This window comes from Sminthopsis crassicaudata, chromosome 2 (genome assembly GCF_048593235.1).
Source record: "Sminthopsis crassicaudata isolate SCR6 chromosome 2, ASM4859323v1, whole genome shotgun sequence".
NCBI lineage: Eukaryota > Metazoa > Chordata > Mammalia > Dasyuromorphia > Dasyuridae > Sminthopsis > Sminthopsis crassicaudata.
Window position 1 is genome coordinate 385,657,904 of NC_133618.1, and position 20,750 is coordinate 385,678,653.

Consider the following 20,750-nt stretch of genomic DNA (forward strand, 5'->3'; position numbering starts at 1 on the left):
AAAAAAAAGATATTACCAAAATAAAACTGAAAGAATGGAGGGATGGGGTGGAAAGAGAATTATGTATCACATGAATTTTAAAAAGTAAGAGCTGTAATCTTACTATCTGACAAAGCAAAACCAAACATTCTAAAAATAAAAAGAGATGAAGGAAAATTTATTATGCTAAAAGGAATCATGAACAACAAACCAGTATCAATAATAAATTTATAAACTCCACATTTCTAGACATCCAAATAGATAAATAAAATATTAATTGAACTATGAGAAGACAGACTGTCACACAAAATGATTTAAATCTTTCTCCTCATTTTAGATAAATCTAACAGAAAGATAAAAAGGAAAATATGGAACTAAACAATTTGCTAGAGAAACTAGACTTAAAAGACTTATGGAATCTTCTAAATGGTATTGCAAAGGAATACACACACATACACACACACACATACACACACACACACACACACACACACACACACATATATATATATATCTATATAAATTCTAATGGAAATTTTAGAAAAATTGGGAGGGAAGAATTTTAAAAATAAAATGACAGAAATAGTTAATACATTTTTAATAGAATGTAACAGTAAAAACAGACCAAGGACAAGTTCAAGGATTAGAAACAAAAAGACACAATGAAATCCTAAAAAAAGAATATCTTACCACTACACACCTGTCAGATTGGCTAAGATGACAGGAACAAATAACGATGAATGTTGGAGGGGATGTGGGAAAACTGGGACACTGATACATTGTTGGTGGAGTTGTGAAAGAATCCAGCCATTCTGGAGAGCAATCTGGAACTATGCCCAAAAAGTTATCAAACTGTGCATACCCTTTGACCCAGCATTGTTGTTATTGGGATCATATCCCAAAGAAATACTAAAGAGCAGAAAGAGACCTGTATGTGCCAAAATGTTTGTGGCAGCTCTTTTTGTTGTAGCTAGAAACTGGAAGATGAATGGATGTCCACCAATTGGAGAATGGTTGTGTAAATTATGGTATATGAAGGTTATGGAATATTATTGCTCTGTAAGAAATGACCAGCAGGAGGAATACAGAGAGGCTTGGAGAGACTTACATCAACTGATGCTGAGTGAAAAGAACAGAACCAGAAGATCGCTGTACACTTCAATGCTGTATGAAGATGTGTTTTGATGGAAGTGGATATCTTCAACATAAAGAAGATCCAACTCACTTCCAGTTGATCAATGATGGACAGAAACAACTACACCCAGAGAAGGAACACTGGGAAGTGGATGTAAATTGTTAGCACTACTGTCTATCTACCCAGGTTACTTATATCTTCGGAAGCTAATAATTAATGTGCAACAAGAAAATGGTATTTACACACATATATTGTATCTAGGTTATATTGTAACACATGTAAAATGTATGGGATTACCTGTCATCGGGGGGAGGGAGTGGAGGGAGGGAGGGGATAATTTGGAAAAATGAATAAAAAAAAATTAAAAATTAAAAAAAAGAATATCTTAAAGAACTAATCATAGAGCAATTAATTATTATGTGAAAGAAAATAATAATTATAAAACAACCTTCAAAATTTTCTGGGATTCAGGTAAAGCAGTCTTCTGGGGGGAGAAGAAAAATATTAACAAAATAGAATAAAGGATTAATTAGATGAATTTGTATTTTACAAATTAGAAGGCTGACAAATAAACAAATCCCCAAAAAAAGCATAAAAGAAAAAAATTTTAAAGAGTGGGAAAATCTTATCTTGATGGATTCAAAGAAGAATCCTATAGAATTCTTACAAATAAATAGTACAAATACTTCAGAAATTATTCTCAAAAAATAAAAAAGAGAGCACCCTATCAGAATTCTTTTATCAGACAGATATAGTTCTAATATCTTAACCAGAAAAAGATAAAATAGACCAATATTAAAATTAACTCTTAAAATTTTAGACTATATCCTGTCAAATTAGGATTTAAGATTTAGGAACAATGATTTATCTAAGACATTCATTACAGCCAACTGAAATTTTTACCAAGGATTCAAAGATGTTCCAACATTAAGAAAACAATCAACATAAATAAAATTAGAAACTAAAATACCAAAATCACATGATCATCTCAGTAGAAGAAGAAAGGTCAGTCATACAATAAACAAACTGACAGAGAAGGGAAAATTTCACAATTTTCGTCCTTTACCAAAAAACAAATGGTAATGATAAAATGAACAGTTTTAATTGCTTAAAGCTGAAAAGCATTGCCAACACCAAAATTGATAGTTAGAATTAGAAAGAATATAGCTAAAAGTGGGGGGAAAATATTTGTATAGATTTATCCAATGAAAATTTGATTTCTAAAATTTATTTATAGGAATTGATCAAAAGTAGAAGAACAAAAATAATGCATAAATACTTGAATTTTTCTTGTCATGCCACAGTTTGTTTTTTGTCCTGACTCAATTTCCCTAATTGTCCAGACTCAGTTTCCCTAAATTGTCCTGCCTTGGTTTCCCTGAATTATTCTGCCTCAGTTTCTAATTGTTCTGAGCAAAACCACTCCTTCCCTCTTAATCATCAGAATATTTAATAAACTTAAAAGAATTTATATTTTAGAATATCAGAATGCCTCTCCCCACCCCAATCTATCATAATATCAGATACTGTTTTATCAGATGCCTCTCCCATCTCCAGTGCTTCACCCTACCCTGTCAGAGTCCTGTTCCTGCTCTTAGCACTCTGACTCCACTCCTGCCTCTGTCTATTCCTTGCATCTGAGCCACATGTGTATATGTCATTGAGAACTCACATTGTTTGCTGGATTCTTGGAGATGATAGTTTCATTCAGCCCTAGGACCAAATCATGGATCCATTTGGTCCCAGTAAATTTCTCCCTTTCAAATAAAATATTAAATGCTCTCTAATTTCTATCTTGCCTCAGTTTCTTAAGCATTATATTCTAACCATTCTGGAAAAAATCTTTGAATTACATTAAACCAAATTGATTAAAGACAGAGTGAAATCAATCCATGTGAACCAAGATATTTATAACACTTTTTTGTTGTAGCAAAGTAGAAATAGTTTGTTACTATTATTTGGGGAACAAATCAAGATATTTTAACATAATAAAGAATTATTGAGCAATATTGAATTATAGAAGGAATTGAGTCAAAGAAATCTAAGAGTGAATGCATTAATTTATGGAAAGAAAAGTTAGCAAAACAAGGAGAATAATTTATATGACTACAATAATGTAAAGGAAAACAATTTTGAAAGCCTTAAAAGCTCTGATAAAAGTCATGACTAAGTATGTCTTCAAAAGACTCATGATTAAGCATGTTACTTCTTCTGGCTTAGAAGAAGTAGACTAGGAATACAGAATGACATCTACATTTTCTAGTCATAATTAATGAATGATTTTTTTTGCGTGAATATTATTGTTTTAAGGACAAATATGTATTTGAAGGGGAAAAGATATTATCGAGGGGAAAGTTGGTGGTAGTAATATTGATCACTCCCCCCAAAAAGAATATAACTATAGGAATTATAAATATAATGGACCATGTCTTAAATCACATTATTATAACAATAGATACAGAAAAGGTTATTTTCAGACACTCAGTCAACAGGAATTTATTAAGTAGGCACTGTGCAAAGAAGGCAGAAAAACCTTTCTCACAGTCTAATGGGAAAAAACATAGAAGCAAGATATAAACAAGATAGTTTTTAGATTAATTTTAGTGAAAATCAAGAGAGAGAAGGCTCTATCATTAAGGATGATTGGAATAGGCTTCTTATAGAAACTTTTTTTGTGAAATTATAAATAAATTAGAGGAACATAGGATAGTTTACCTCTCAGACCTGTAGAAGAGGAAAAACAAAAATATGGCTATTTCTAGCCATATGAAAAGATGCTCCAAGTTATTACTAATCAGAGAAATGCAAATTAAGACAGCTCTGAGATACCACTACACACACCTGTCAGATTGGTTAGAATGACAGGGAAAGATAATGTGCAATGTTGGAGGGGATGTGGGAAAACAGGGACACTGATACATTGTTGGTGGAATTATGAATACATCCAGCCATTCTGGAGAATGATTTGGAACTATGCTCAAAAAGTTATCAAACTGTGCATACCCTTTGATCCAGCAGTGTTACTTTTGGGCTTATATCCCAAAGAAATCTTAAAGGGAAAGGGATCTGTATGTGTAAGAATGTTTGTGGCAGCCCTCTTTGTAATAGCCAGAAACTGGAAACTGAGTGGATGCCCATCAGTTGGAGAATGGCTGAATAAATTGTGGCATATGAATATTATGGAATATTATTGTTCTGTAAGAAATGACCAACAGGATGATTTCAGAAAGGCCTGGAGAGACTTACATGAACTGATGCTGAGTGAAATGAGCAGGACCAAGAGATCATTATATACTTCAACAACAATACTATATGATGATCAATTCTGGACATGGCCATCTTCAACAATGAGATGAACCAAATCAGTTCCAATACAGCAGTATTCAACTGAACCAGTTACACCCAGCAAAAGAACTCTGGGAGATGACTATGAACCACTACACAGAATTCCCAATCCTCCTATTTTTTTCTGCCTGCATTTTTTATTTCCTTCACAGGCTAATTTTACACTATTTCAAAGTCCAATTATTTTTGTACAGCAAAATAACTGTTTGGACATGTATACATATATTGTATTTAATTTATACCTTAACATATGTAACATGTATTGGTCAACCTGCAATCTGGGGAAGGAGGGAGGGGAAAAAAGAGGAAAAATTGGAATAAAAGGCTTGGCAATTGTCAATGCTGTAAAATTACCCATGCATATATCTTGTAAATAAAAACTATAATAATAAAAAAAAAAATCCCTAGGAAAATTGTGAAGTAAATTTAACAGTATAACAGCACCAGTTCTCAAACCACACTACCAAAAAGTAACCATCAAACTGTTATTTAATACTTAAAAAATAAAAAATTTAATCAATAAAACAAATTAGTTAAATAAGATCCAACAGCAAGCAAATATAGTACCATAGTGTTCAATAAACACAACGATACTCACTAACTACTAGGGTTGGGATTCATTATTTCCCACTGCTGGAAAAATTGGAAAACAGCCAAAAAAAGAAATAAAGCTTAGGCTTAATATATCATACCATATTCATGAACTCCATATACCTATATAATCTAAATATAAAAGGTCATATCATAAATACATTATATAAAAAAGGAAAAAGCATATATTTTACAATTATAGAGAGAGATTTTTTTAACAAACAAGGGACAGATAAGATCATATATATTAAAATGGACAATAATATTTTTAATTGCAAAAATGAAAAACAAGAGTGACATAATTAGTATTTTAAAATAAAACTGTTAATGGATGAAAACATTACCATAAATTTATCTGGCAAAGGTGTAATATTCAAACTATATGAGGAACTGATATGAACATTTAAGAACAGGAGTCAGAAATGACTGAAAAATAACTGAAAAACAACTCTGACTTCCATATCACACTTATCAGATAGGTAACATGACACAAAATAGGAATAAAGACAGTTGCTGCAAGGTCTGTTGGAATGCAGGCATACTAATTCAATGTTAGTGAAGCTGTAAATGAGTCTAATCATTCTAAAAATCAATATCAAAATAATTAAATTGTTCATACATTTTTGTTCAACAATACCAATGTTGTTGTTATTCAGTCATTTTTCAGTCTTTATGATTCTTTGTGACCTCTTTGGGGGTTTCCTTGGCAAAGATATTAGAACAGTTGGCCATTTCCTTCTACAAAACATTTTATAGATGCGGAAACTGAGATAAACGGGGTTAAATGACTTGTCCATGGTCACACATCTAATAAACATCTGAGGATTTAAACTCAAGTCTTCCTGACTCTAGAATGGTCCTTTATCTATGTCACTGCCTCTATATACATGGATGCCAAAAAAGTCAAAGACAAGATGAAAGGATCTAAATAAACAAAAAATGTTAATAACGGCACTTTTTCTTAGAATAAAGAGTTATAAAGTGAGGACTTAACAATTGGACTGTATGAACAAATTATGGTATATGAATATAAAGGAATAATCTTGCGCCATTAAAAAAAAATTTATGAACGGAACAGAATCAGAGTACCCTAGAAAGACTTAAGTAAACCAACACAGAATGAGCAGATTAGGGGGAAAATTTATGCAATGACTTTAAATCATAAAAGAAAAAAAATGAAAGGTTTTTAGAACATTCTAATGAACTAGTTCAAACTGATCCTTTGAATTTTCTAAAAACACTGAACCAGAACAAACTTGGAATAACAATGTTCTATGGGCCAAATTTGAACAGGACCTGTATTTCATTCCCTTGGAATACTGCTATCCATAAGAATAAATAATGGCAGGGGGGGAAGAGAAAGGGAAGAGAAAAGTTGTTCCTGTTTTTTGTTCATCATTTGCATGCTTGTTTTTGTAAAAATAGTTTTCTGTTTCTTGTTAGTATTGACTAAAAATAAGTTCCAGGAAATGACCTGGCAAATATTGACTGGACTGACTCTGATTTCCAAACACTGTTTTCTCAATAAGGAGAAGAAAATGCAGACCTGAAGCCCTGGGCAGACTCTTTGGAATTGTCCTGTAAGTACAACTTTACCTTGGAAACCTTACATGAATATGTCTGGTTGATGTTATCTTGATTTCTTTTTTTCAGATGAGTAAAGTTTAAAAGTCCTCTGAAGTAAGGATATAGTCCTTTCACATTCTGAAATGGGAAAATATCTCATTTAATATATAAAACTGTCTATTAAAACAGTATCTGAGAGGATGGGAAGCAAGATTAGCCCATTCTTTGCAATTTAGGAGTAAAGGCTAGAACATTTTTCAGCAATAAAAGATTTTTTAATTAAGGTGCATGCATTGTCTTTTTGGACATAATACTATCACACACTTAATATACTACACTATGGTATAAACATTACTTTTATTTTCAATGGGAAACCAAAAAAGTTGTGTGACACATTATTATGATATTCATTTTATTGTGATGGTTAGGAACAAAACTCACAAAAAATCTCTGGTGCATGCCTATATGTCGAGTTTGAGATATTTACAGAAAATCCAGTTTAAGATGTCCAATAAGTAATTGGGAATATGAGACTGAAGATCAAGAGAAAACTTAAAGCTGGATAAATAGATCTGAGAATTTCCTGGATATATATTGAATCCCTAAGAATTGATAACATTACTAAGCAACAATATGGAGGTAGAAAAGAGCCCAGGATAGAACCTTAGAAAAAACTCAAGTTAATGGTTATGGCCTGGATGAATATCCATTAGAGGAGACAGGGAAAGAGCAGTCAGATAGACAGATGAAATACTGGGAGAGAGTAGGGTCATAAAAATCGAAAGAGAAGAGAGTCTCAAAGAGAAATTTAAGGAGGAATGATTAACAAGCGTGGTCAGCAGCCTCAGCGAGGTCAAGATGAATGAAGATTGAGAAAAGGTCATTAGAAGTGCCAATTAAGTGATCATTGATAATGTGGAGAGAACGTATCAGTTAAATGATGAGATTGCAAGCCAGAGTGTATATAATTTAGAAGAGTGAGAAGAAAGGATATAAAGGTACTAATTAGAGACGGACTTGTCAAAAAAAGTTAGCCACAAAAGAAAGATATAGGATATCAGGAAAGTATGATCAAGTGAGGGGTTTACAAAGATGAAGAAGACAGGGTTTATAGGGAGACAGTGGGAATTAATGAAATAATTGGAATGAAACGAGTAATTTGCTGAAGAAAACAGGATGAAATGGGATATGTAAATAAAAAGAAGTTTGATTTATTTTGGCAAAGGTCTTGAGAGCTAAAGTCTAAAAGGATCTTCAAGTGGTCTGGAGATGAATAGAATAGAGAGTGGCAAAAGGCATCTGAGTGATTTGATTTGAGGAAGAGAGAAGGAACTTTTGATAAATGCCTCAATTTTTTTCAATGAAACACCAGGCAAGATTATTAACTGATAAGGTCAAGAGTCAGCTATAGACAATTTGAAAAGAGAGAAAAAAAGGTTTGAAAAGACTCAGTAGTGAGTAGGAAAGTGAGTCAATTAGAGATGTGTAAAAAGATTAACTTGCAATGAGAATTCAGTTTATATTTTAAAGCAAATTTGTAATGGATCCATTCAACACAGTTTTATGATTTTTCTCTAGCTTTGTTCAGCAGCACATAAGTAAGAAGGAAAAATGCCATGAGCAATCCAAGACTGAAGATCAAGAGAAAACTTAAAGCTGGATAAATAGATCTGAGAATTTCCTGGATATATATTGAATCCCTAAGAATTGATAACATTACTAAGCAACAATATGGAGGTAGAAAAGAGCCCAGGATAGAACCTTAGAAAAAACTCAGTTAATGGTTATGGCCTGGATGAATATCCATTAGAGGAGACAGGGAAAGAGCAGTCAGATAGACAGATGAAATACTGGGAGAGAGTAGGGTCATAAAAATCGAAAGAGAAGAGAGTCTTGGTAAGGAAAAATAAGTGATAGAATAGGGCCTTACAGGACTCAAGAGAAGAGGACAATGCAATTTTTGCCAAGATTTTTGGCAAAGTAATCAAAATGAGAAAAGGAGGAAAATGTGGCCAGGACAAAATTGATGGCATAGGAAAAAATGGAAAAGTTAGAGGTCACAGTAGGACAAGAATGAATTTTGGAGTTTCAAGGCAGAGAGGAAGATGGAATGATAGATGAAAAAGATTATAATCAGATAAAGGAATTATAGAGTTCTTGTGAGAGACATATAAGACACATAAAAAAGAGAGTATGAGAGAGAAGCCTGAAATGCCATCTCACTAATATTCAGCTAACTAGAGTCAAAAGTATTTTCTTTCTCTTCGATGAAGTATATTCTGTTATTCATTGACAGAAGTTATCTTTCCCTACTCTGAATTTTCCCACTATTCTCTTCAATAGTAGTCATCAAAGATTTGTTTTTATTATAGTTAGCTGCCGACATGTCTTATCTCCCCTACTATATGTAAGTTCCTAGTTATTAGGACAGTACAAAATCATAAATAAGAATTCTTTCTCCCAGGGTAGTTATTTTGAAAAGTGGTAGAGGAAAGACACAGGACAGTCTATCTGTTAGGATGATCTTGCTGGGAGAGCTTGTCCCTCAAATAGACCTTGTTTTTTAGAGGTAGGAGAGGAAGGTAGATCTCATAAGAAGGAGACTACTAAAAAATGGGCTTCTGAGCTGAGGCCTGAACAGAAGGAGTAGAGTAAAATAGTCCAGGTCCAACCATAAAGCAACATACCAAAGATAACAGTTCTCACAGGCTGAAGTTCTCCCTAATCTTTGTTTACCTGGAACATCAGTTTCTTGTCCTTCAAACAGTCAATGTGAAAGCCTTTATTAAACATTTACCATGTACCAGATTTACCATGTACCAGACATTGTTGAATATATAAATAAAGGTTAAAAAAGCAGCCCCTTCCTTATATATATAGTGTGTGTGTGTGTGTAATAATATATATATATATATATGTATAGTATACATACATATGCTACATATTTATAACTAAGTATATAAGAATTATACAGAGTAGGCATTAGCAGCTAGAAGAGGGAAAAGGGTAGGGCCTAAAGAAAGGGAACTTAGACTTGAGTTTTAATGGAAGCCAGGAAAACTAAGAGTTGGAAATGAGAAATTAGAATGTTCCAGATATGGAGGGAAGCCAGTATGAAGGTTTGAGAAATGGAATGTTGTTTTAAAAAATAACAACAACCCATAATAGGCAATATTTTTGTAGAAAGGCTCCAAATTCAGCTTGGTTGTGTCTCTCATAATCAGACTCATATTCAGACTTTTTAGACTGGTAAGATTTTCAACCACTTTGCCTCACTAGCATATCCATTAAGAACACATAATCACAAGACCAAAAAGCGTCATTTACTGCAAAATGTGGGTTCAGTGTCTGGGTCAATGTATAGATAGATAGATAGATAGATAGATAGATAGATAGATAGATAGATAGATACATAGATAGATAGATAGATAGATAGATAGATAGATAGATAGATAGATAGACCAACAGACAGACAGAAAAAATAAATGGATAAAAAATAAGTGAATGCATGAATAAAATAATAAATTAGTGAATAGATAAATATATGACTAAATAAAGATTTCAATAGACAAAGAAAAAGAAAGGAAGGATATTCCAGGAATGGTTTGAGCAAAATCACAAAGGTAGGAAAACAGAGTTAACATTCTAAAGATAGAGACAGTTTGAACAGAATAAATTGATAGAGGGCAACATGTATAGTATTATAATCAAATAGATGTGTCCATCTGTGCTTAAATTTGAACAAAGAGATTCATAAAATGACTAGATGAGAGACTTTTTTACAATTATGAATTGGGGGAAAAGTTTATGAACACAATTTCCTACAGACTCTGGACAGGCTGTGCGAATTTTACTGAGATTATGATTATGAATTTTACTGAGATTATGATTAGATCAATTGATAACCAATTGAGAATCCATGGCTAATCAAGACCACTACCCAATGTGCCAAGTAATTCTAAGGTTTTCATCTCAAAGGGCTAGGTAAGAAAAAATTATTCTTTACCAAAGATTTTTTAGCAGGGTATCTCTAACCAATAGTACCTGCTTGGACACTTGTATTCTCCATTTAATTTAATGACTATTAGTTATTTTTCAATAGATACTTCACAGTACATCAAATAGGCTGGGAAATAGATAAATTTTACTTTGTTTACACCTTAATTTCAAAGGCTGATGGTCATTTTCATGACTTAAAATACACTTGTAAAAATAATTAAATATATCAATATGGTGAAAAAAGGATTATCCCAAATGTACCTGCTAATTAATTTATTTAATGGATATTAAATGTGGCATGTATGTATTTTAAAATTCTAACCTGTTTTTTAGAGACAGAGATAAATGAATGACAGGAATAGAAGTTCTATATGTCTGAATAAAAATTCTTGTATTACAATATAAGAATAAAACTCTGGAGGAGATATTGATTAGTCAGAGCACCTAGAAATGAAACTAAGTTTCAAAGATGGTTGCTTTTGCAACTGGGACAACAAGGATGAGTACATCAGTGGCAGTACCCATTGACTGTTTTGTAATGGCTATCAGAGCTACATCCCAGTGGTTGTGAGAAAGGAAAAGAGCTTTCTGAGACTAGAATATGAGCAGTTTGGGTCTGGCTCTAACAGACAAGCATCCACTCTATGAAATAGGGAACTGGGAGGTAAGAGAGGAATTGTGTGATTCAAATGAAGTGACCGCTGGTATTGATTACTTTTTAAGATAAATAAAAGTATAGTAAAGGCTTAACTTCTTCCCATGTGTCCCATCTGTCAAAAGAATCTTTCACATGATTTAAATTTTCTATTTCCTTAATGTTTCTAGTCTCAGATTTCTGTCTCCTATAGTCATAGTGAGTGATCCATAATTAGATATCCAAAACCAATAAACATGATTTTTGGCTTATCTCTATTATATGCAGAGTAAGAGAAATGGAAGACACTGTTGAATGGCTTGCTATACATAGGTCTAAATAAATCAGAAGTTTGAGCTTCTGATCAAAATGCTAGGATTTTTTTCCCCAAACTAGAAGCTAAACTGATTGAGATGAAAATAGTTTAGTTTTTATTTTAATAAAGAGCAAAAATAGATGAACCACATGACATAGAGCCATACACCCCTAAGTTAATGGAACAATTGGTTAGGCAGATTGAATAGTTTGGACTGAGTAACAGAAGCCCAGGTAGGCTTCTGTTTCCTAAAGAGAAGGACAGAATAGATATCTAGACCAAGAAAAAGTCACACCAATTGAGATCTTCAATAAGAGTAAAAAGTTATGGTATTAAAAAAAAAAAAAATTGACTAGTCCATATTCCTAGCCAGGGGTGGAGAAAGGAGAAGAGTAAGAAGAATGAGGACCTCTTTCTTTCATTTTCTCTTCTTACCCTAAACTTCCAAACATAGCAGCAGTAGAAGTAGAACTAAATAGTAGTAGTGGTGATGAAGGAAATTAACATTTATGCAACACTTACTACATGCACTAACTTAATACTAATATGCTAAGACCTTTTCAATTATTATCTCATTTGACCTTGTAGATAACAGCAATGCATGCTGGTTAGATACATATTGATATGTATATTATCCTATCACTTGTAAAGCTTTATATTAACACTACTAGCATGATTGTCAACTTACATGGAGGAAGAAAAATGGAAGAAATGTAGCACCCCATTCTAAAAGTAATAATCCATAAATGGTCTGATCAGGGAGAGGGTTGTCACCTAGTCTATAAATCAGTAAACATTTACTATGTTCCAGATACTGTACTAGGCACTAGGGATACAAAAAGAAACAAAAGACAGTTTCTACCCTCAGTCTTAGACGCTATGCCTCTCTTAAAACAGTCAAAAAATTGCATCACTTCTCTTGGTTGACATATCACATTTCTGATCCATATTAACTTTTTGTCCACTAAATTTCCATTTTCCCCAGCAAGCCTGGAAATTCTAATCAATCCTAAAGTTCTCCAAGTTCAAGGCCAATGGACCAGTTAGAACTCAGGGTCAGGTCTCAGGATCCACCAAAACCTGTAAGAACAGTCTCCAAGACTACTGGCCAGAAGTGCTGTCTTTCCAGTTAAAAAAAAAAAAAAAAAAAAGTTAGTAATAGCTGCATTCGTTCCTATAGTTATATCAATTTGGAAAAGTAGGAACACTCATTGTGGGACACATTGGGCCTATTCTTACGTAAACTGATCCATTTATCACATTACTCTTTCCAGTTGCAAGGTAGATACCATCCACATTCATGTACCTCCCTCTATCTGACCACCTTCATGTGCCTAGAAGAATTTAGCAAGTAACCCCATAATGCTAGCCAGTCTGTATAAAATAGCAAAATATGTCAATCTCTTGAACTTTTATGAACTTGTCTTACAATATAACCTTAAGAAGATTAAACCACCCCCATCTGGTTGGTCTGGTATAGGAGCTCCTCATCAAAGAGCAATCTCCATATAGCAATGACCAAAGCCACTTCACCCAGTACTGGGTATGCTATAATCCATCAGAATTTGGAGAAGGATGATTCACCACCACAGCTAACACTGAACATCTATCCTCACTAAAGTTTTTTTTAACCAGATCAGGGAAAATCATCTTTCAGTTTTCAGCCAACCATTGCCCATAGGCTATCTCAACCCAAAATCACAGAGATCTGTGTGACATTCCTGACAACACTAATTGTCAGCAATACAAATTGCTAAGGTACTGCCTCCATAAAATGGCTCCAGATGAAGACATTTGCCCCAAAAGGTTAAACTTAGATTGAAATGACTGCTGTGATGTTGAAGTCTTCTGAGAGTCCAAGTTTAATCATTTGGTTAATATAGAATACAGTTTGCAAATTATGTCATTTTGACCTTTTGATGGTCTATACATGAGGAGGAAAAGGAATAGAAGGAGGAGGAAGAGGAAGAGAAGGAGGAGGAGCAGGAGAAGAGGAGGAGGAGGAGAAGGAGAAAATGGATGAGGAAGAGGAAGAGGAGGAGGAGAAAGAGAAGTCTCTGAGCAGTTAGATGTTGCATGCAAAAGAGGTCCAAGAGGAAAAGTCATCTTCCTGAGTTGAAATCTGGTCTCAAAAACTAACTATGTAAATCTGGACAAAACATTTAATCTTGTTTACTTTAGTTTCCTCACCTTTAAAATCATCTGGAGAAGAAAATAGCAAACCATTCCAATATCTTAGCCAAATTGGGGTCAGAAAAGAATCAAGCACAACTGAAGTGATTAAATAAGAAAAAGTCTCTGGTTTGAAGGAGTTTGTATTCCAAGAAGGGATGACAACATATAAAGGGAAGTTGAATAGTACTAGCATGAGATAGAGGAAGAAAGCGTCTCCCCCAAAACTTTACAGATGAGGAAATTGGAGGTGACAGGATTGCTAAATGTTATATAGACCATAAAAGGTATCATGTCTTCATGCTATCTCCTAAAATAAGAGATAACATGTATGTAAATGGCAGCAAAAGAAAATAACATATGATAGGTAAATACTTTTTAACCAGTATGAACAAAAGCTATAAGAGTTCAGTTAGCTGTGCTGTAGTGAGAGAGCAATTCTGGATAGGATGATCATGGAGTGTTTTGAGAAGCAAAGATTAGAGCTAGGCCTTGAAAGACAGAAAGGTTTTCCTTAGAAGAAGGGGAAATAAGAGAGCAATTCAGATGGGAAAAACATTATGATCAAAACCTAAAAATGGGGAAACATGCAAATTATGTTGAGGGAAGTAAACATATGAGTTTGGCAAGATCAAACTAAGAAAAATACAGAAACTAAGGGTGGAAAGTTAGTTGATTCCCTGACTGTATATTAGAAGGGGGGTTACTGAAAGCTTTAGAAGAAAGTACTAAAATCGCTCTCCATTATTTTCAGAACTATTTTCACATCCCTTTGATATGGAGGCTACTTATATATGGCTGCTGATGATTGGAATTCTGGCAGTTGTCCACTGTCAGCCTCTTCCTGACTGGGAGGAAAATAATGAGACAGAGATCTACTTACAGGATGAAACACACTCAGAAACATTCCTGCCATGCCATAAAATCTCCACTAGCAATACTATTTTTGCCCTACGTTTATACAAGGAATTAACGTTGGCAACTCCCAATGAGAACATTTTCTTCTCCCCTGTGAGCATCTCCATGGCTCTAGCCATGTTGTCCCTTGGGACCCAAGCTACAGTTCAGACCCAAATCCTAGAGGGATTAGGCTTCAACCTCACAGAGATACCAGAATCTGAGATCTACAAGAGTTTCCAGCATCTCATCTATAAGCTAAACCTGAGCAGCAAAAAACATGAACTGAAGATAGGAAGTTTCATGATCCTGGATAAGCAATTAAAATCACTTCATGAATGGCATACCATGAAGGAGTGGTATGAAGCCACAACTTTTACCTTCAACTTCACTAACTTTTTCTCAACTAGGAGACAGATTAACAAATACATAGAGAATGAAACCTATGGGAAAATTAGAGAATTTCTTCAAGACTTCAATCAGGACACTGTAATGGTGCTTGTGAATTATGTATTTTTTAAAGGTGAGTATGCTTATTTATATAAATCTCTGCTCTGTAGAGTCAGAGGACTCAGCTTTGGAAAGAACTAAAAAATCATTCATTGAAATCTCTGCTTGATAGGTGAATCTGTTTCTGTCTCCTCCCATGTGATGCCCATCTTGTCTTGTTACCCATGTATCTCATTTCCATTAAGTGAGGCAGGTAAAATAGCTTATATAAATAGGCAGCTGTGATGTTGGGAGAGAAAGATTTGGAGTTGTGAAAACTGGGTTTCAATCTCATTTCCAGTACTTCTTCATATTTCAGTTTTTCATGTTCTCTAAAGGAAGCAAAGATGCTCCTTTGGGCCAAAATTAATCCAATCACTTGACAGGAAGTTGGAGCCACACATAAAGTTTTTAGACCTTTTCTCTAGGACTTAAAGACAGTATCTCTTTCAAAACTTGCAAATGTCTTGAGCTCATTTCAGTTCACATAAAATAATGGTGTTCCAAGTTGTTTAGGACCTCAGAGATTTATGTCAATAAGATCAACCACAAGTGAACAAGTCTGAAAAAGATTTCTCCTCACCTCTAATGGTTCCAATATTAGGATTGCTTGAAAGGATTTATGCAAATAGGCAGAAATCTTAGCCATTCCTCCTATGTAACTCTGGAGAAGTATACTTGAAACAAGGATACTTACAACAAAGTGTTGTTAACTAAGTTAACATCAGGAATTGATGATATGATGGTTCTCTAGTTCACATATATCCTTAGTACTTAATATGGTGATGTAATGGTTCTCTACTTCACACATGCCCAATGTGCTGTAATGATGTAATCATAATAGAGTATTTAAGGGCTGAGAAGGCCTGGAAATGAGACATTCCATTTTTGACCATCCTCCTGGTGGCTCTCCTGCCTCCTGTACTCCTTCACTAAGGTCAAGGCTGGTCCTGAGGTCCTCCAGAAAGCTAGCCTGAACATTACATTTTGGTGCCCAATGTGGGGCTAAGGACCTACACTCAGCAGCTTGACTAAAGTGATCGTAATTTCAATGGAGAAGTCCCTGTGACTCAGAAATAGGGTGAGTAAACTAGTCACTTTCATTTTTCAACTAAAATGTGGCAAATAACTAAGAAAAGAGCCTTCTCCATCCCAAGGGAAGTATGTAGAATGCATAGTTAGGTTAATAAAGAAGCAAGGTTTGTTTGTAATTTGGGAGCAGATCATTAAACTCTTAGAAATATTAGAGTGCATGTCTCCTTGGTTCTCTAAGGAAGAAAAATTAGAGCCAGATAAGTGGAAACTAGTGGGAGAGCAATTAATTGAATATTACAATGATAATGGTCCTAATTTAATTTCTAAATTCTATATATACAACATAATACAATTGGTTTTAAGGAATCCCACAAGTTTTAAAATAAGAAAGAAGGATAAAGAGCAGGAGGGGGGTGATACTGACAATTCAGCTGAAAAACATGAAGAATTGGACAAGAAAAGAGTTAAGTACAGTGCTGATGAAATTAAAGAGTGTGGTTCTTCTCAATTAACACCACCCATGAAGCAGTTTTGTCCACTCCCTATGACATGAATACAAAAGGCACGAATTAAAGCTAAAAATGAATGACAGGATATATCTTATTTGAAAATAGAAGCATATCCTGTGATTGAAGAGTTTGACTCTTCAGATCAAGAAAAAAGAAAATACACTCTGTTTAATTTGGAACTTATCAAAGATCTGAAAAAGCTTGCACTTTTTATGAGTCTACATCATCTTATGTTAAGATGTTATTAGAGAATTTGCCTTTTGAAATTTTAACCCCTAATGATTGGAAATCTATAGCAATCTTGTTGTGGCTTTCTGAGTATAATGAACTCTATAGAATACAAGACCAGGGGGCAGCTAGGTGGCGCAATGGAGTGCCAGCCCTGAATTCAGGAGGACCCGAGTTCAAATCTGGTCTTAGACACTTAACACTTCCTAGCTGTGTGACCCTGGGCAAGTCACTTAACCCCAGCTTCAGGGAAAAAAAAAAAAAGAATACAAGCCCAATGAAATAGGTAACCTGGAGTTAATATGCCATTTACCTTTGATCAACTAGCAGGTTTAGGTCTTTATGCAGACACTTTAGCACAGATTAATTACCTTATAGCAGCATATGAGCAAATTGCTGCTGCTATCAAAGCATGGGGCACTCTCCCAGGAAGATAAGATAGAAGAGAAGCCTTCACAAAAATAGCACAAAGTCCAAATAAACTCTTTGCTGATTTTATGGGATGTCTACAGACAGCTGTCCCATGAACTATTGGTGAAAATGCAGCAACAGAAATTATGATAAGGCAACTTGTTAGAGAAAATGCTAATAAGGTTTGTAGAAGAATTATACAAGGACTAGACAAGGATGCTTCTTTAGAGGAGATCATAGATTCTGTGTCCTAGTGGGTACAACTACCTTTTATAAGCAGGTTATGATGCAGATATTTTGCGATAGGAACATGGAAAGACAGGGTCCCTCTTGGCAAGGCACTTCGAGAGAGACTCCTCAATGCTTTCAATATGGTAAAGTAGGGCCTCTGGAAGCTCAATGTTGGCAAGAAGACAAGGTGGGAGAACAACACCCCAGACCTCATGTCCAAAATACAATAGAGGCTTCCATTGGGCATCAGAATGTAGATTGACTCAGGGAAGCAATAGGTGAGGGTCAGCTCCAGGGCCCCAGGCAAAAAAACACTTAGAGCATGATGGCAGCCAATGTTACAGACAAAGAATCATTAGAAGTTCAGTACTTCAACATGATCAATCAGCAAAGAAGCAACCTGATGGGAGAAAGGGACTGCAATTGGGGAGCAATGAAGAGAGCGGCTTTACATGATTCGCCTGAGGAAATGTATCATGGTGGACACAGAACCAGCATTGAAACCAAGAGGCCTTCATTCAAGACCGACCTTTAAAAAATACTCTCTGTGTGTCCCTAAGCAACTTGCTTAACCTCTGAGCATTCTAAGCAACTTCCTAAGACTGTTAAGCTGCAGAGAAGGTTCTAGTCTGCACTAATAAGAGAAGTTTCTTCACTCGTGAATTGACTATACCAATGCAGTGGATGGAAATTCAAAGGCAGATAGCCTTCTAACCATGTTAGCCAATACTTCTTTGTTTCAGGCAACCCAAGAATATCATTCTAAATATCATCATGCTGCTCGAGCTTTACATTTGCAATTTGGGATAACAAAAGAGAAAGCTAGGAGTGGAAAGGTCCTGTCATCTCTCAGTTGTAGTCCTTCTCTGGGAGGAGATCTCTTTTCTGTATAATTTTTTCTCTGTGAGCAGGTTTCTTGGGAGCTCTGATCTCCTCCAGCTTTTGTCCTTCCCCAATCCAGACTGCCTGTCCAGGCCCAATGTTGTCTTCTTTTATCCTCCCAGAGAATGGGCATATGAGACTCAGGGACTTGTGGGAAAATTACTTCAACTAATGAACTTGCTCCTTTTAAAGATTGTGTAAACTCCTTTTCAGAAGTTCAAAGGTGTAAACTCCCCCTAAAGGCTGGAACTAAAGGTGTGAATTCTGAGCTAGAGAATTGCCTAGACAACCTGAGTTCTCACCTTGTAATCCTAACATCGGAGCATAGTAAAAGCCTGCACAGCTTGCCTTCCTTTCCATGCTCCTACATTCCCTGATTCAGGGAAGAATCCTTGTGGTTTCAGACCCAATTAAATTTGGCAAATGGATGTGACCCATTATAAATCTTTTGGTTGTCTGTTTTTATCCATGTTGTAGTAGACACCTTTTCAGGATTTATTTTTGCAATACCAGCAGCAAAAGAGACAGCCAGAGTAGTCACTGAATTCCTTATACAAGCTTTTGCAGTTATGGGTGTGCCACAAGCAATAAAAGCAGATAATGGACCTGCATATACTTCTAAACATTTTGCACACTTTTGTGCATAGTATAAGATTTTACACACCACTGGCATACCTTTTAATTCTCAAGGACAGACAATAGTAGAGAAGAGAAATAAAGACATCAAGACATCCATAACAAAAGAAAGGGGGAATCCACAGGTAACCCTAGAAAACTTTTAAATTTAGCTCTTTATACTATTAATTTTTTTATTTTTGATAAAGATGCAGAGACTCTGGCAGACAGGTTTTATAACCCACCAGAAGGGCAGTGTCCAGTGTGAGCAGCTCCACTATTTTTAGATAATTGCCAGGTGATATGGAGAGATCTAGAAAGTGGTGAATGGAAGGGACTAGATAGGCTAACTGCTTGGGGGAGAGGGTTTGCTTGTATCTCTACAGATGGAAAAGGAATAAGATGGGTGCCAATGAGCCATATTTGCCTTGTCCATAGGAGAAAGATTGAGAAGACCCTTGAAATAAAGGAGAAGACCCAAGAAACATGGGGTGGTTCCATCACTGACTGCGCCCACCACTGGAAGAGCATGGCACTTATGGCAATTGAATCATGAAAATCAAAAATTGCTAATGAGACTGCTGCAGGACTTTAAAACCAGCAGGAATCATTGGATTCCCTGATATATATAATGAGACTGTTACAGGACTTCCAAACCTGCAGGAATCTTGGATTCCCTGACACATGAAGTAATGGACAATGAATTGGTTTTGAACTATCTTTTGGCTGCTGAAGGAGGTGTATGTGTGATTGTTATTTATGTATCTAACTTGTAGGACTTAAGAACATGTATATTCATATTGTTTGTTACATCACTATGTTGATTCATGTTGTTTGTTACATCACTACTAGTCTATGTTATATTACTATGTGCTTGTATAATATCTCCCATGCTGATGGATTTATGTATACTTGTTTCAAGTAAGACCCTTCAGTCCAGAAGAAAACTGCTAACAATATCTGGTTTGGTGTTCTCACCTCCCTGAGAAGTCAGGGAGGGCATGATCACCTCCTTTTTGGTGTTCTCATCTCTCTTCCTGAGAAATCAGGAAGGGCCTGATCACCTGTGTTCTAAAACAAAAGAAAGTGGGAGATATGGAGAGCCAAACTCTGGAGAAGTATATTTGAAACCAGAATACTTACAACAAGGTGTTAACTCAGTGGAATTAATGAGATGATGATTCTCTAGTTTATATATATATACTTAGTATGGTGATGTAATGGTTCTCTAGTTCACATGTACACAGTATGCTGTAATGATGTAATTGTAATAGAGCATTTAAGGGCTGAGAAGGACTGAAAATGAGACATTCCATTTTTGGCCATCTTCCCAGTGGCTCTCCTGCCTCCTGTATTCCTTCACTAAGATCAAGGCTGGTCCTGAGGTCCTCCAGAAAGCTAGCCTGAACATTACACTCCTATAAGAAATAAACTTGGGGTGGAGCCAAGATGGTGGAGAGGACACATGCTTCATTCTGAGCTCCCCTTCTATCCTCACTACTGATTATAAAATTCAGCCTTTGAAATAGTGCTTAACTGGCAAAATCCATGAATATTGGGAGTACAACAAATTACCAACAGAAGATAATCTGACCATAATTCTGGTCATAAGATGACCAGAAAAGGTCTGTCTTGATCAGGTGGGAGGAGGCCAGCACAGACAGGGAGGCAGAACACAGAGGCCATCGCATACTGAGCAGACTGGGGGTGGGGTAC

General features: G+C 35.3%; 1 protein-coding gene across 1 annotated transcript in view; it reads left to right on the plus strand.

Annotated features, from left to right (window-relative positions):
- The first annotated feature begins 6,526 nt into the window (after positions 1–6,526).
- The window catches only part of LOC141556736 (serpin A11-like), a 36,559-nt gene continuing 22,335 nt past the window's right edge, over positions 6,527–20,750 (plus strand). The window contains exons 1-2 of the mRNA XM_074291395.1: positions 6,527–6,630; positions 14,492–15,157. Coding sequence (XP_074147496.1) covers positions 14,515–15,157 — 643 coding nt within the window. The 5' untranslated portion in view covers positions 6,527–6,630; positions 14,492–14,514. The remainder of the gene's footprint in view (positions 6,631–14,491; positions 15,158–20,750) is intronic.